This window comes from Helicoverpa zea, chromosome 5, assembly GCF_022581195.2.
Source record: "Helicoverpa zea isolate HzStark_Cry1AcR chromosome 5, ilHelZeax1.1, whole genome shotgun sequence".
NCBI classification, from domain to species: Eukaryota; Metazoa; Arthropoda; class Insecta; order Lepidoptera; family Noctuidae; genus Helicoverpa; species Helicoverpa zea.
Window position 1 is genome coordinate 8,352,732 of NC_061456.1, and position 16,133 is coordinate 8,368,864.

General features: G+C 36.1%; 2 protein-coding genes across 2 annotated transcripts; one reads left to right on the plus strand and one right to left on the minus strand.

Moving 5' to 3' along the window:
* Positions 1-807: 807 nt before the first annotated feature.
* LOC124630694 (iron-sulfur cluster assembly 1 homolog, mitochondrial) lies at positions 808-2,866 on the minus strand. The gene is made up of 3 exons (XM_047164658.1): positions 2,702-2,866; positions 2,279-2,570; positions 808-1,449 (listed from the first exon to the last, which is right to left on the minus strand). Exons 2-3 carry the CDS (start codon positions 2,568-2,570, stop codon positions 1,346-1,348), a joined length of 396 nt encoding a protein of 131 aa, XP_047020614.1. The 5' UTR covers positions 2,702-2,866; the 3' UTR covers positions 808-1,345.
* Positions 2,867-3,429: 563 nt separating this feature from the next.
* On the plus strand, positions 3,430-15,746 carry LOC124630421 (translocation protein SEC63 homolog). Its single transcript, XM_047164322.1, has 12 exons — positions 3,430-3,633; positions 3,874-4,205; positions 4,359-4,529; positions 5,017-5,223; positions 5,603-5,831; positions 6,141-6,434; positions 7,041-7,167; positions 8,182-8,432; positions 9,170-9,369; positions 12,273-12,438; positions 14,137-14,258; positions 15,577-15,746. Exons 1-12 carry the CDS (start codon positions 3,510-3,512, stop codon positions 15,625-15,627), a joined length of 2,274 nt encoding a protein of 757 aa, XP_047020278.1. The 5' UTR covers positions 3,430-3,509; the 3' UTR covers positions 15,628-15,746.
* Positions 15,747-16,133: the final 387 nt, after the last annotated feature.

Below are 16,133 nucleotides of genomic sequence, written 5' to 3' on the forward strand. Positions count from 1 at the left end.
CATCAAAGGAATCTTGGCCCAGCTTGGCGTGTGGTGTTTACACATTCGGCCAATGTTTAGTTCGTCACCGACCGCTGAGGATTGTACACTTTTGTGTTGCGTGTAAAAATAAATATAGTAGTAAATATAGCAGTGTAGTATAATATAAATATATATAGTAGTGTAGTATAATAAAAATATGTATAGTAGTGTACAAATAAATAGCCGAAGCCTTAATTACTTCGACGTCCATCGCATTTGGCTTGCCAGGCAGCAATGAGCCATGCGCCAATGTGTAAACACCATTTGATCGTGGGCTACATTTGTGCATTGCACAGCTTGGCCCAACACAGGCCAACGTGTACTGGGGCCTTAAGAGTCTGACACTCCATCACCGCTGCTAACCCACAGCGGGAAGGGTCATTTGATGATTTTTGACGTCGGAAAAAAAAAAAGGTATTTAATAAGCTGTCTGCTTCTTATTAAAGGATCACAGATAGCGAAGTCCATAGTAGTAGTGTTGGCGTAGCTTTGTTAAAATATTTTTTATTTTTATTATTCATCATGGTCTTATATAACGCTCAAAACTACGACTCATCATACGCGCAGACAGGTTCACTCATTATTCCCTCACTTTCTCAGGCATAGGGTCAACCCACAGAGTACATTTGACTGAAATGTTCAAGTGTGAGATATAACTGACCAATAACAATCACAAATACCATACAACTGGGACTTGGAGCAGGCATCAGGAGTCAGGCAGACATCAACCAGTATTTTATGATGACTAGACATTATTTAAGGACAGGATGTTCAATATACATCGAATTTTAAGGCAGATTAGATCATATTTAATTTCTTCTAAATATACACGTCTTTATTCACTCATCAATATCACTGAAAACACTGTTTTAATTTAAAAAACAGTTATAAGATAAAATCTTTTATAATAGCAGAAAAATATTTAGAATAATCATAGCCATTGTAAGTATTGTTTGCTACTTTAAGCCATATTTTACAAAACTATTCACACCTTATTTGCCATTTTTATTTAATTTTTAACATTTTCAGTAACAACATAAAAATATATACACTTCTAATTTATCTACACTATATTACCAGCTAGATCTAAATTTTCCAGGTTGCCTTGCCATCAGCTATTCACTCTACTGAGTATATTCATACAGAATTAGGTACATGAAAGATTATTCATTATGCATATTTGCACAGGTGCAATGTCAAGGTAAATTTGTTCTATGTGCTTGTTTAAAGGCAATATGAGAAAAAAGGCTCTATTAAAAACTATTAGCAACCTCAATAGTATACAAATAAAATTAAAATATAGACTAGTCAACAACTACTAATTTTATATACTAAAAGATTCTCCACAGCCACATGTGCCTTTTATATTAGGATTGTTGAACACGAATTCTGCTGAAAGCTTGTTCTCAACAAAATCCATTTCAGTTCCTGAAACAATAGAAAAGCAGATTAATGGTTTATGTTAATAAAAAAATGCAATTAACAATGATATTTTATTTCAGGTGTTTAAAATTATCTATACTAATATTATAAAGCTGAAGAGTTTGTTTGTTTGATCGCGCTAATCTCAGGAACTACTGGTCCAATTTGAAAAATTCTTTCAGTGTTAGATAGCCCATTTATCGAGGAAGGCTATATATACTTTTTATCCGGGTTCGTGCAGAGGTTTTCAAAGGATGGGAGTGAAACCGCTGGCAGAAGCTAGTTTAGGAATATGATGTAATGTGGAGAAATATTTCTGTGACCTGCTCACTATTCTGAGTAATACCTTCAAGAGAAAGAAGTGATGATATATTTATAGCTTACAGCTAACTTAAATTTCATCATTTGTATATAGGTGTTGGCAACCAACACAGAAATCCAAGTACCCATTTCAGATGACATTGATTTGGCTGAAGTACTCATGTTTTGTTTGTTTAAGGAAAATTTATATATTACAGATATTTTCCTTTTGAATATCTTGTTTTTGTTTCAATATCTGTGTTTCATTTAAATGCAAATGTACTTTTATCTATACTGATATTATAAAGTTGAAGTTTGCTTGAAACTGTTAATCTTAAGAACGCCTGCAACAGCTATCTATTAGGTACTGAAATATATTATTGAGGAAGGTCATGTTAAGTAGGATGAGTGACTGGTGATCGAAGTTAGTGTTTTCATATTTTATTATATATACAGACTATCGCAAACAACTCATAAAGTAGACTGTGCTATGCACAATCTGATTTATTGAGTCAAGACTATAATATTGACCTACCTAGTAACGTTAATTGCGCTTTTTTGTCGATTATTATAGTTACTCCATCCTGTTTCACTTCTTCGTCTAACTTATCTTTGCCTTTAGCATAGTCTAAGGTGTAAGATAATCCATTGCACCCTCTCTGGCGAACACCAACTTTCAATCCTAAGAAACCTTTAGCCTCTTCTTTCGCCATAATCTCCTTTATCTTATTTACTGCAGAAGGAGTCAACACGAGAGCTGCCCGTGTTGGTAATATCCTCTTCTTAACCGCCCTCACGGTTGCACTTGCAATAGTTTTAGTGGCCATCTGAAATTATGAAAACAAATCATTAGCGAAATCTTCTGTAATTACTACTTAATATAAATCTATTCGCAAAGGCATACTGACAGTCTACAACTCATGTAAGTAAAAAAGAGATTTTACGACGTAAGACGTACCGTAATTATTTTCACGCGCAGTTGTTGTTTTTCTGTTTCATTGGAATAAAAAAATACTATTTCATAACTACGATTTTGGCTGCCAATTTTTGTCAAAATCAAATTTCAATTGAAAATGTCAAAGTCAATGTCATTGTCATTATCAGTACTAGAAAGTGGCAATTGTGTGTGCCGACTCGTCGTACTTACAGATTTCTACAAAATCGACTACAACATTATCATAGTTTTAACTTTTTGTAGATCATCACAACCCCTACTTCTCATCCACAAGATCAAATCAAATCACTTTCATTAGTTAATAATCGACATAAACTTAATCAAGGCCAAATCATGACTGAATAACATCTAGGTGCAAGTTCGCTGTGTAGTGTGTAGACTTCATGTTTCTAGATTTCAATCCACATGCGTGGTGACACCGCACCGGGTGGCACACTATTCCTTGTCTATGATCTAGTTTTGTATTTTGACAGATAGCGTTGGGATAGTGTACACATTTTATATCGATACTTTGTTATATTTTATTTATTTTGTTATTATTTTCACTGTAATTTCAGTCAAAACTAGTTAAAAGTTAATCAAACTTTATTTAAAACAGAGATTTTGTTAATGAAATGATTTTTAAGATAATCTGTTTATGCCTTTCGATAAAATAAAAAAAATATTATCATTAATAATATATTCGATGAACCTATATGTCATCATCCTTCCATAGAGCATCACTAAATGACACGTCTTCTACCTACCAATCGCACTTGGCACTTGTGTAGCGTGTAATGATTTTTCATTCTCAATGTATTAAAAATTAACCATGGGTGGCCAAAAATTTGAATATGATGAAAGTGGATCTACATTCTTTTACTTTGTTCTTTCTTTCCTTGCTCTAATACTTGTACCTGCAACATTTTATTACTGGCCAAGAAAAAGGAAAGAAGGTAAGCCATTCATGTTTTAGTAGGAAAAATATATTTATTCATCTTATTACAATATAAGTATCCAGTGAGTCGTATTTTTCTGATCCTATTTGGATTAAAGAAAAGTCCACATTCGTCAAATAACTTAATTACCGTTATGTCAGGAAGTTACTATGACGATGCGGCATAGTGTCGCCCATGGTAATACTCTACGTAAAAACGAATAGGAAAGAATATGTAATGAGCTTAAATTTGTTGTAGATCCAGCGAAACGTGCGGAACTATGTCAGTGTCCAAATTGTGTAAACAAACAGATCATAATAGAACAATCACAACCTTACAAGGGTGTGAAAAACTTCTTTATAAAATTAGCAATAATATCAGGATGGGTACTACTTGGATTCTTGGCCTACAAAGTATCACAATTTGACTATGAAATGTCTAACTTTGACCCTTATGATATATTGGGCTTGCCACCCGGCGCTACCCAAGCTGAAATAAAGAAATCATACCGCAAACAATCCCTCATTTTACATCCTGACAAAGAGACTGGTGACGAAAAAGCCTTCATGAGGCTTACAAAAGCTTATCAGGTGAGAATCCACAACAAATTTTAAGACAGTCATCAACCATTAGCAAAATTTTTGAGAATGAATTATCTATGAGTGTAATTTTTAATTAAAATTTATTGGTAATCATGAAATCAGCATTTAATTCCCATAATAAAGTAATAATTATCTCTTCAGGCACTAACAGATGACGAGGCTCGTCGTAACTGGGAGAAGTATGGCAATCCTGATGGCCCTGGAGCCATGAGCTTTGGTATTGCTCTGCCCAGCTGGATTGTAGAGAAAGAGAACAGTGTGTGGGTGCTGGGACTCTATGCTTTAGTGTTTATGGTTGCACTGCCAACCGCTGTAAGTATTTCAAGAAGTATTTTAATAATGTTTGTATGACAGTTACAAATCAATATAGCAGATTTACATATTATTAGTCATGCTCCATTACTCAAATCTATGATTTTAAAACAAATAATAAATTGGCTATCTTAATGTTGATTCCTTAGTATAAAATTGCATGTAAATCAGTGATTTGAAAAATAATAGCAACATTTTAATACTTTATATAAATATAAAGTAACTACATCAAAATTCATTTAAAAATGAAGGCTATAACATAATAACTATGCATTACCATGAAATCATTTAGTTTCGCAACAACAAGAATCTAGAACATGCATCTAGAATGCATAATAAGTTAGTAGAAAAGTATTCGAATTGTATTGTTCAAAATATTTTCTGACAAAAAATAATATATTTTAAGTTTTTAAGTCATGATCATAGATGAATTAACTGCCACAGTTTAATTAAAAGTTTTAATACATATAATTATGTTTATTTTCAGGTTGGTACGTGGTGGTACCGGTCAATACGCTTTTCAGGCGAACAAGTGTTGCTAGATACAACTCAGATGTATTTCTACTTCTGTCACAAAACTCCATCTATGCCACTGAAGAGAGCTCTCATGATACTTGCGGCGTCATGCGAGTTTGATAAACGGCACAATTCTGAGATTATTGAGAGAATTACTGATAATGAAGAAGTTCCTATGGTATGTGTTAAATTAATTGTAATTTTTGAGTAAGAATGGCAGTGGAATAGAACAAGTTTATATGTATTGTCATACTAGCTGTTCCTAGTCGTTTCACCCACATAAAAAGGGTATTATTTCCCTCACTCAGATAAAAATTAGTTTAAGTTACTCCTTGTTCCATCAGTTAATGCATCAGTCAGTGAAAGTCCCCTCAAAATCAATCCAGCCTTTGCACATGTTCATGTTTCTTATGAATTTATTTATAAACCATCTTTTTATTTAAACACATGGAATAAGACTAAAGACCCCAACATAGTTAGGACAAAGGCTTGGGAGATGATGATGATTTATAAACCACATTCGCAATCACTAATGCACTTACAAACTTCAATTACAGCTACTCCGCGAGCTACCGAATTTAGGCGAGAAGAACAAGGAGCAGCCTCTCTGCCGGCCCTACAGCATCAAGGCGCGGGCGCTGCTGCACGCGCACCTCACGCGCATGCGCCTGCCGCCCGACACGCTCGAGTGCGACCGACGGTACATCGTGTCACGCTGTCCTGATCTTATTGTGGAGATGGTTAACTGTGTTAATCAGCTCATTGCTTTGGCTTATGCGAGGAGAAGTAAGTCTGAATGGAGTTTGATTTGTAGTTGAGGATTTTACAATAGGTTGTGGCTGATTTCCCAGCACTTCTGCTACCTGTTGATACTTAAAAATGGTTTCTGGTTTCGAGCCATAAGTTTGGTATGAATGTAAAAATAAGAAGAGAATAGAAGGTATTGACCTATCTGGATTCTTGCTGGATCTCGATTACTATATGTTTCATAAGAATGTATTTTTGAGACCTATTTAATAGTCTAAAAGTCTAATCTAATATTGGAAGTAAAAACTTTGAGATTTTATGACTAATTTCAAATAAATTTCCTTCCAGTACCCCGGCTGCCTACTATAGAAACAATAGAAAATTGTATGAAGCTCTCTCCAATGATCGTCCAAGGCCTATGGGAGTACAAATCTCCCCTACTACAACTGCCGTACATTACTGAGGACCATTTGAAGTACTTCACAAATCGCAAGAAGCATATCAAGTCTTTGCTTCAGTTGGCACAGCTGCCCGGTGAAGAGAGGAGACAGGTGCTCAGGTTTTTGAACGATAAGCAGTATGATGACCTCATGAAAGTGCTAGGCAACATGCCTTATATACATTTCCAAGTAAACACTGAAGGTAATAATAATATTTTTGCATTTACCTTAATGTTAAGTTTTTTTTCTATCCTCTCACTGTATAATCCGTTATATACTTCCTTATATTCTGTCTCTAAATACGCCTTTATTTATTGCCTTACAATACTTACTTATGTAGTTCCTTATACAAATACTCAGTATACTCACTTATATTACCATATCTACTCTTTTCTGTGATCTCCCTATGTACTATATCTATACATATATTCCCTCGGGTACTTCATCATCATCATCATCATCATCAGCCTATAGCAGTCCACTGCTGGACATAGGCCTCTCCAAGTGCAAGCCACTGAGATCTTACTGTGTACTTACCTGAATTTAATGAATGTGAATGTATGTGTCTTAAACCATATTGGATGTGCCCACAACCTTTAATAAACAATAAACGTTTAAGAATTTTGATCGTAGCATATCTTTTGCATCCAAAAAATACGCTTTGTCTATATATTTGCCCTTAAAAATAAATAGATTCGCTGCCGACAGAGATGCTGAGAAACCGAAAATTAATCCTAATTAAGTCCTAATATAACGGTAAGATAAAAATAGTTGGTCCTGTATTTTAATGTATATTTTATCTTTTTAGTAATTGACGACGAGAACTCGACGGTGGTGACGGCAGGAGCGATAGTAACAGTCACAGTATTCCTTAGACGTACCAACATGAGAGAACTCTTTGGAGACACAACTATTAAAGAAAAGGAAATCATTAAGTAAGTAAATAGGTTAACTTAAAGTATGGCAAAATTATAAAGCACTAGCCGTTTTCCCGCGGTTTCACCCGCGTCCCGTGGGAGCTACTGCCCGCACCGGGATGAAATGCCTATGTTACTCGCAGATAATATAGCTTTCTAATGGTGAAAGAATATTTAAAATCGGTCCAGTAGTTTTTGAGTTTATCCATTACAACCAAACAAACAAACAAAGTTTTCCTCTTTATAATATTAGTATAGATTGATTTTAACAATATAGTTAATTTTGTAAAAAAACATGTTGAAGGACACTAAAATATACAAATACAAATCCATCCATACTGAACTGCTAAACTAATTTCCATGGTATTTGCTATGGATAAAATAAATAAAGTATTATTCTTACCCCAGAACAAACCACACCTAGAAAAACGAATTATTAAAATATAAAGTAGTATTTAATTAAATTATAAAGTAGTTCATTAGTAATTAAATCGGATCGGTAGGTATAAGTAAGATAAAGAATTTGCGACGTCATATCACACCTAATTCTTGAGTTACTTTCTATTGCGTACCACAGCATGCGTCACTATTAGAAGCACGTTCTAAGTATATTAATCAACCATTTGAAAGGCTCTACGTCAGAGGTCGTCGCCCACGAGGCATTGACATTGTGGTACATTGTGCTACTTTCATAATTTCATATTAATTTGTGACATCATTAGATTAATTTGAATACGTGACGCGGTTCAAATTTAGCACATGTCCGCGTCATGAATAATTGAGCATAATACTTATTTCTTATCTCAGGTTTAGTAATGGGTTTTATCTTATTTGACCAATTTCTTACTTGGGGTCAGTGGGTTTTTTCTATTCAGAATTATGATTTAATTCTGATGAAATGGTAATGTATGCTGTCTATTAGTTTCCTGAATCTGTATGGGGCCAAGTATTACAAACTTACTCCAGTCACGTCGCATCGTATTTTTTATATAAAAACGTTATAATAAAAAGGACCAAATAATTTGTCAACAGGGAAGACGAAGACGGCGTTGTTGGTGAAAATGGAGAGAAAACAGAAAATGACAAGAATGATAAGGACAAAAAGGAGACATTCAAGCGGCCCGTCTGGATGAAACAGGCCAAAAAACACCCGCAGTCGAAGAAATCTAAAAAGCCTGTTGCTGCGAAGGCTCAGGCTAAGCCAGCAGCCCCCGCTACACCCACCCCGCCACCCCCTAGCGAAACCAAGAAAACTAAAGAACCAAAGAAGAAAGATGAAGAAGGTATGTCTTCATAATCTAGCTAGGTATTTGTATTTACGAACCGAATTCGTCCGTTTATCAGTACGGTGTGCCACGGTTTGCCTGACTTTACAGATGAAAATATCCATTTAAGAAATAGATAAAGTTACTGTTAATTGAGTGTCCTATGTGTGAAAAATCTCCCATTTACATATTTAGGGTAAAGATTTCGATTGGCCACGGGAAATTCAAAATAAAATGCAGGAAATGCGAACACCGAGATTTTTGTGTTAGTGAAAGAGTGAATTTGCTTAAAATAAACTCCAAACTGGAGAACTACGATATCGATAGACGCACTTGTGCTAATTTTATCTCTGTCTGTGCTAATATACAAGCATCGGGGATAGCAAATACTAAGAACAGTAACATTTTTTATCTAGTCGTTCCGGTCATTGAACCCGTGTGGGAGGTAAATTATTACTTCCGAAGTTGTTTCAATGTCTATAATGATTTAATCGACCTTACAAATAATGAAAACTTTTAATAACTAAACTATACCTCATTTATATGATGTCTCAGTAAAAAACGTATAATTTAGGAGCAGGTTGAAATCGTTTTCGCCAAGACCATTGACCCACTGACAACGTTTTTTTTGATTCCGCTAAAATTAAAGAAATATAAAATCTATTTGAACAGCACCCAAAAATAAAACACTTTTACTTAGGAACGGAGCACTTTTTTCCTATAAATAATCATTTTTTTCCACTTTTCTTTGCTAGGTGACGAGTCAGAAGTGGGTAGCTCTGATGAGTCGGGTTCGCATAGCGATGCGTCGGAGGACGAGTCTCGCGACAAGTCGTCGGCGGCCGATGATGACGACGACCAGTGGGAGAAGTTCCAGAAGAGAATACAGAAGCGCGAGCGACTAGAGGGACGGTCCAAGAGCTCGCATCCTGTACATTGTCCGTATTTCCCTCAGGTATGTCTAATTATATTGAAGTATCTTTAATACACCTTTTTTGGTTTGAAAACAATATATGACCCCTCCTGCTGTGAGTGCAGCGTGAGTTAGTCTCAGACTCTTGCTGACTCAAAGCTACCATGTGCCTTCTTGAGAACCCTTTAAATACCAGGGCCGCGGTAACCTTTTCGAACAATCCCGCAGCCCTGAATTTCTAAACACTTAATATTGAGCATTTGAGGTGATATGCAATATTTTTAGGTATGCCAAACAACCCGTTTCCATCAGTTTCACCCACACCATATGGAAAGTATTACAGTCATCCAGATAAAATGCAAAAAATCGAGTAGATAGGTTAAAGCATTTTACAGTGAAAGCATAATATGGAGATGGCCGAAGCTTCTTTCGAATTTAAGTTCGAGAAGGTTGCATGGCATGGCAATGCCCGGGTAACTGGGTTGAGGAGGTCAGATAGTGCAGTCGCTCCTTGTAAAGCACTGGTACTCAGCAACATCCGGTTAGACTGGAAGCCGACCCCAACATAGTTGGGAAAAAGGCTCGGAGGATGATGAAGGTTGCAAGGCGGCGACAATTAGACTTTAATCTCCAAATAGTTTAGATTTTATCGGTTCTTAATATATTCGGAGTAATCTCTGACTAAACAAAACCGCATATCATTCTTTGTTGATAAATAAATAGTAATATTTCGAATCAATACTCTTGAGATAAATGACTTCCAGGATGTGTCATTCTTGCAAGAAATAAATACTTCTGCCATTTTTCTTAGTAAGGAACTATCGCGGAAGTGGCTTTTGTTGTGCACATGAGTCTTCATGACCTTGTAACTACAACCTTTTATAATAAAAATGAAATACCAACAACATTTTGTTATTAGCTGTTGTGATTAAACCGTTCTCAGGTTGTCTTTGTTTTTTGTTAGTCCTCCGAATATTTCCGAAATGAGTAATTCAAATGTTAGCTTAGGCCCCATGCTAACAGCTTGGCACATATTCCAAAGATTTATTTGTTATGCATCACCTTATTTTAAAGTATCAGCAATGTTTCAACGATTCGCTAAGAGTTTTATAGAAGCAAATGCCCCTGAACTGTTTATATCAGACAACAGACACAGAATAATTAAAATTTGCTCTTGGATATAAGATAAAAAGTTTTCAATTTTGTATTTTTATCATAATACGAGGTCAAGTAAGGTCAGCTTTAGGTCACGACTCGACACTGGTTCAACTATTCTATGTATATAATTTACATATGTGTTTTGTATACGACGGTCGACTGCATTATCAATTATCATGTGACAAATTGGTACAGAATTTTAGAACGGATTTCCTCCATCTCGAGTTGCAAACTTTTGCAATACTATCCACTTTGAAATTCCAGAATTTTAGATCTTATAGCGTTTTCTCGAAGCTTCCGCCTACTACCTACTAATGTTAATTTATGACGATACTGATAGTGTCGCCAGTAGTTAAATCACACCATTTAAATGCTAAATAACTGCTGACGTCGAGCTAAGAACTCCTTACATAACATTGGTGACTAATCGAACGCATGCAGTGATTTTGATGCAATCGCGTAAATACATGCTTTTTATTCTACTACCGAACTGTGAGTAATCAACTGTACGTGACCCTGGGTAGAAGTAATTGCATAAAGTCTGATGATTCTAAAAGAAGCACGCGTTTAGATTTTATCTTTATTATATTATATTATTATATCTAGCCTGTAGTGTCCCACTGCTGGGCAAAGGCCTCCCCATCTCGCTTCCACTCTTCCCGATCTTTCGATCGTGTCCACCAATCCGGACGATAGGCGTCTAGTTCGTCACGCCATCTCTTCCGGGGCCTACCCCGCCTGCGGTGTCCATCCTGAGGTGTCCACTGGGTGATAATAGTGGCCCATCTCTCCGGATGCATTCGGCTGACGTGTCCGGCCCAGTTCCATTTTAATGTCGCCGCCATTTGGCCCACATCCGCGACTCCTGTTCTGGATTTTATCTTATCTATTTTAATTTTCTAGCCAGTCACTAGAAAACATCGTAATAGCTGGTAACATGCCGGAAATATTTCTGCTAGTTTTATATTTTATTTAGAACAATGAATGAATCATTTCGAAATAAAAATAATTACAGTAGATCAGTTCTTCTGGCTCCGAAGAGAAATAATAATCTCTACTATCTAATAGTACAAGGTATTTTCACGCTATATTTTATAAATACTGACAGTTGGTGCCTTCATAATGCCAATCAATAAGATTTATTAAGGGCATCAGATAGCTTAAATATTTTGAAATGATTTAGGAACAAATATTCGCCAACTGCGCGCGGATCCTACGTTTGGATGGATATATTTATTGTTTTCAGTCGGTTGCTGTAATATTTTCTCGTAGGAGTTTCAGTGAATGGTGACGAGTGACTTTGACCTTGGCCTGACCTTCTAATCTTCCGATATTTTCTTGACCTCAATGAGAACATGACATGCGTATGTCAGGTGTAAGGTGACAGTGTTTATGTAATGCATGACGCACTGGCAACGGGTGGGTTTTTTTTTAATGTCGCGTGTGAAAGTTTACCGAATTCCTCGGTGTTTGTAAGAGTTGAAAATTGTTATTGAAACGTGATGTAAGTTGTGTGACCGTATCTTGTTGTCTGTAATGAACACAGTGGGCGTTTTGTATTATTGGAAGAAAAAAAGATGCGATGCGAAAAAAGATGCCTCTGCGGCATTGTTTTAAAATGTTATCGTATCCCAAATCACAATTAGCTCGTAAAGAGTCTGATGAATTTTATTCAGTAAGATTTTCACACTTCATCCCATCCACAGCGGGAGGAGTCATGGTGTCATTGTGACCTCCCATCTCTTTAAAAGCACACAACATAAAGAATCCTATTCTTCCCTACCTAGGAGAAGCAAGAGTACTGGTGGTGCTACATCTGCGACCGCAAGTCGCACACGCTGCTGACGGCGCCGGCGCACGTCACCGCGCTGGTGGACTCGCACGAGTTACAGCTGAGGTTCACTGCGCCGCGCTGGCCCGGTCTTTATACGCTCGCTTGCTGTCTTAGATCAGGTATGTTTATAAAAAAATTAACAAAGACTTAAACAGCTGTAGAACACTTGTCTAAAAAAATGTCAGATTATGACGTGTAAATAAGGTCCGTTTTCCAGCCACACTTTTTTTAGACAAGTGTTCAACAGACGTTTAAAAGTTTTTGTAGAAAGCTGTCATAGTTTAAAAAACTAAAAAACAGCTAGTCATGTATTGTCATCAAAATTCAGAGCGTGAGCAAAATTTCATCCTAATCGAAGACCGGGAAGGCTGCCTAGGTTTGTCAAAATGTTTGTATAAAGGCAACGAATAGATACTATCCATTACAAATATTTGTACAAATTAAACAGGATAGTATGTATGTAATCGATCTTTTTGTAGAATCTGTAATTATAATTGGGGAATTCCACAGGGAAATACTCCCATTTTTTTCCGGTAGTCAGTTGCGTTTGCTACTACTATAGCACAATGGGGGCATATCATGTGACGTTAAGGTCTAGGAAAGTCCTTAGCAGTAGGTAGAGAGTAACTGATGAACTGAAAATCAGAAATCAGAATGCTTTATTTGTAAACATAGGTCAAATTCCTAGCGTGTGTAGGTAGATCCTCCTTGTTTTGCTTAGGGGCGTACAAATATTAACAACATAATAAAATATAATTTCTTATATAAGTATGTCGTTTTTTTTTAAATAAATAGACTATAAGATTAGTTAGAACTTCGTATCAAGAACTAAGAAATGCAGTCAAGATTTCATCACATCCACATTAATGCTCTTTCAAAATAACAAATGTGCTAGATTCACGAAAGTTAATTGACTGTTCCATGCAGTTCTATTATGTTCCGAGTATGTCTATTAATGTCCTGTCTAGGCCAGGAAATGTCTCTTTAAATAACAACAATATGAAAAATAACAGTGTTGTATGTAGTGTGTTGATAACTTGACGCTTTTCATGTACATCACGCGCATCGGCGCAGATGAATTGTTGTTGTAGAAACACCTTTAGAATACTATTGTGTACTAGATGAATAGATAACACAATATATAAATAAGTAGTGTACTTAACAAATGTTAAGTATATATGTATTATACTTCTATGCATAGGTCAGATAAATAGACACATGTCAAGACAATGTGCCTTCAAAAGCTACAGACGAACTGATGCTCTATTTTTTTGCCAAACAAAAGTACTCTTCACTCCAAATGTTTTAATTTGACCATTTGCACTATTTATCTATAACGAACCATAATCAGACATATACTTGCCGTTCATTGGTCAAATCGGCGATTTGACAAGTGAAAATGGTTCGGCTACTGTTAAATGGTGCAACTCACCGTAAACTTAGTAATGTCAAAAAAGAACACAAAGAAGTGTAGTGGAAAGAAGAAGTATATCTTAGATACCGATGACTGTGTATCGGATGGCACGTTAAACTGTAGGTCCCGGCTCTCATTGAACTTCCTTGGCAGTCGTTGTGGGTAGTCAGAAGCCAGTAAATCTGACACCAGTCTAACCAAGGGGTTGGTTTGCCCGGGTAACTGGGTTCAGAAGGTCAAATAGGCAGTCGCTCCTTGTAAAATACTGTCAAATAGACAGTCGCTTCTTGTAAAATACTCAGCCGCATCCGGTTAGACTGGAAGCCGACCCCAACATGGTTGGGAAAAGGCTGGGAAGTTGATGAAAGAAAATAAAAATAACAATGTATTTCTGTTGTGATAGACTCGTACATCGGCATGGATCAGCAGCAAGACATGAAGTTAGACGTGAAGGAGGCGGCCGCCGTGCCCGCCGAGCACCCGCAGTGGGACCTTAGCGACTCCGACACTGATAACAATGATCAGGTAACTATCTCCCTGACTTTTATTTAACAATTAAAAAATGTATGTATGTAAAGCTTAAAACTAATTATTTCCTGATTTTTCATGAAATTGAAGGATTTTTTTCTTTTCTTCAATAGTATCTTAAAACCGTCTCCAAAGCCAACCGAATCTATACTAATATTATAAAGTTGAATAGTTTGTTGGCCGCAACGTGTAAATTTAAGTAATTTTAAACCCGATTTGTTAAATTATTTTAATGGTAGATAGCCCATTTCTCGAAAAAGGCTGTTGGCTAGTTTTAATCCGGTTGCATGAGGTAGTTTCGAGAAAATTTCCCCGCAGAAGAAATTTTCAGTTTAAAAAACTGTGAAATACTCTTTTTCGCATTCATGTCAGTGATGATAGCGTCTACCAAGGCTTCGCTTATGTTGTAAAAACAAAACGTGGCCTACATTTGTCAAGGCTAAATGTGACGTTTTATCGTGAATGAATTTTTGGAATTGATCCAGTAGTTTCGCAGATACATTCTACACACACAAACTTACAAACAGAATTAGACAGTTTCACTCGCGTCGCGAGGGAACTACTGCCTGTATCGGGATAAAATATAGCCTATGTTATTCGGGAAGAGTGTAGATTTCCAACAGTGAAAGAATTTTCAAATCAGTTCAGAAGTTTTGGATCCTTTAGGCTACAAAGAAACTAACATAAAATGTTTCCTTTTTATTATACTACAGTATAGAAAATTGGCATAAAATAATAAACAAATTTATCACTAGCTATTGGTAGCCAGACACAATAACCAATGTATTGTGTAGGTCTTCCGCTTATGTTTTTTTGAGGAAGTCTTCCGCTTATGTAGTTTAGAGGAAGAATACACAAACAATTACCACATTTTTGGCAGGTAGGAAAATTATATTGTCGAAATTGAGTTTGTTTATCTGAAAAAAAAAAAATGATTAGAAATATTTTTAGCATTGTAAGGATATAGGTTCTGTTGGAGCTTCATACAATAGCAAACACTTTTAATGTTATTCTTTTTCAGTTTCATTTTAGTAGGGACTGATTTCTATTTGGGCAATTTTTTATTTTTTAATTTATTTACATATCATTAAATTCTTTTTACAATTAAAATTAAAAACTACTCTAGTCAAAAATCTACATACCCTACCTAGTCCACATATTTACAAAAATAAAAAAGGGAAAAATAAAGTAAGGATAAAAAGTCTTCCTTGCATTTTATAACTTTGTCAGTTTAATTTTACTGTCCTTTACACCCAAGGAATGTGATGTTGCTTTTTGAGTGTCTTTATATTAAAAATGTTGTTCTTGTCCACAGGGAGCTAACGAAAGTGAATTTACAACAGATGACGAGGTGGAAGAGGAGTAGTCGAAGATTAACTTAACTAAGTTATTTTTATAGAGTTTATTAATGAATTAATGAGGTGTTTGCGGATAGGTTGTTGTATGGTCTGAGAGCGAATGAATATAATGTTTTATATCCAAATACATGATTTCTTTTATTTCCACCACCGACCCCTGTACACTGGTTATTTAAACATTTAATGATAGTGCTGAGCTTTCTGGGTATAAAGGAGAAAATTTTATCTAATGCTCCAAAATGTTTGAAAGATCCGGAGCCACTTGCTACCGACGTTACTTGTCGAGGATCATGAAATGAGCCTCCACGTAAGTTTTGTCAACAAGTATTGCATCTTGCTACATACAGATAAGAATTAGTTCTGTATGCAGATGAGTACAAAGCTAAGGGTCGTCGAGACGTGGGCCTTGGAGTGCGTCGTCTGTGGGTACAGTGGTACATGTAGCTTGTGCTGCACAAAGGGATGTTGGCGTAGCTGGTTTGCGAGGGTATCGTCCTCGCGCGGGGCGGAGGGG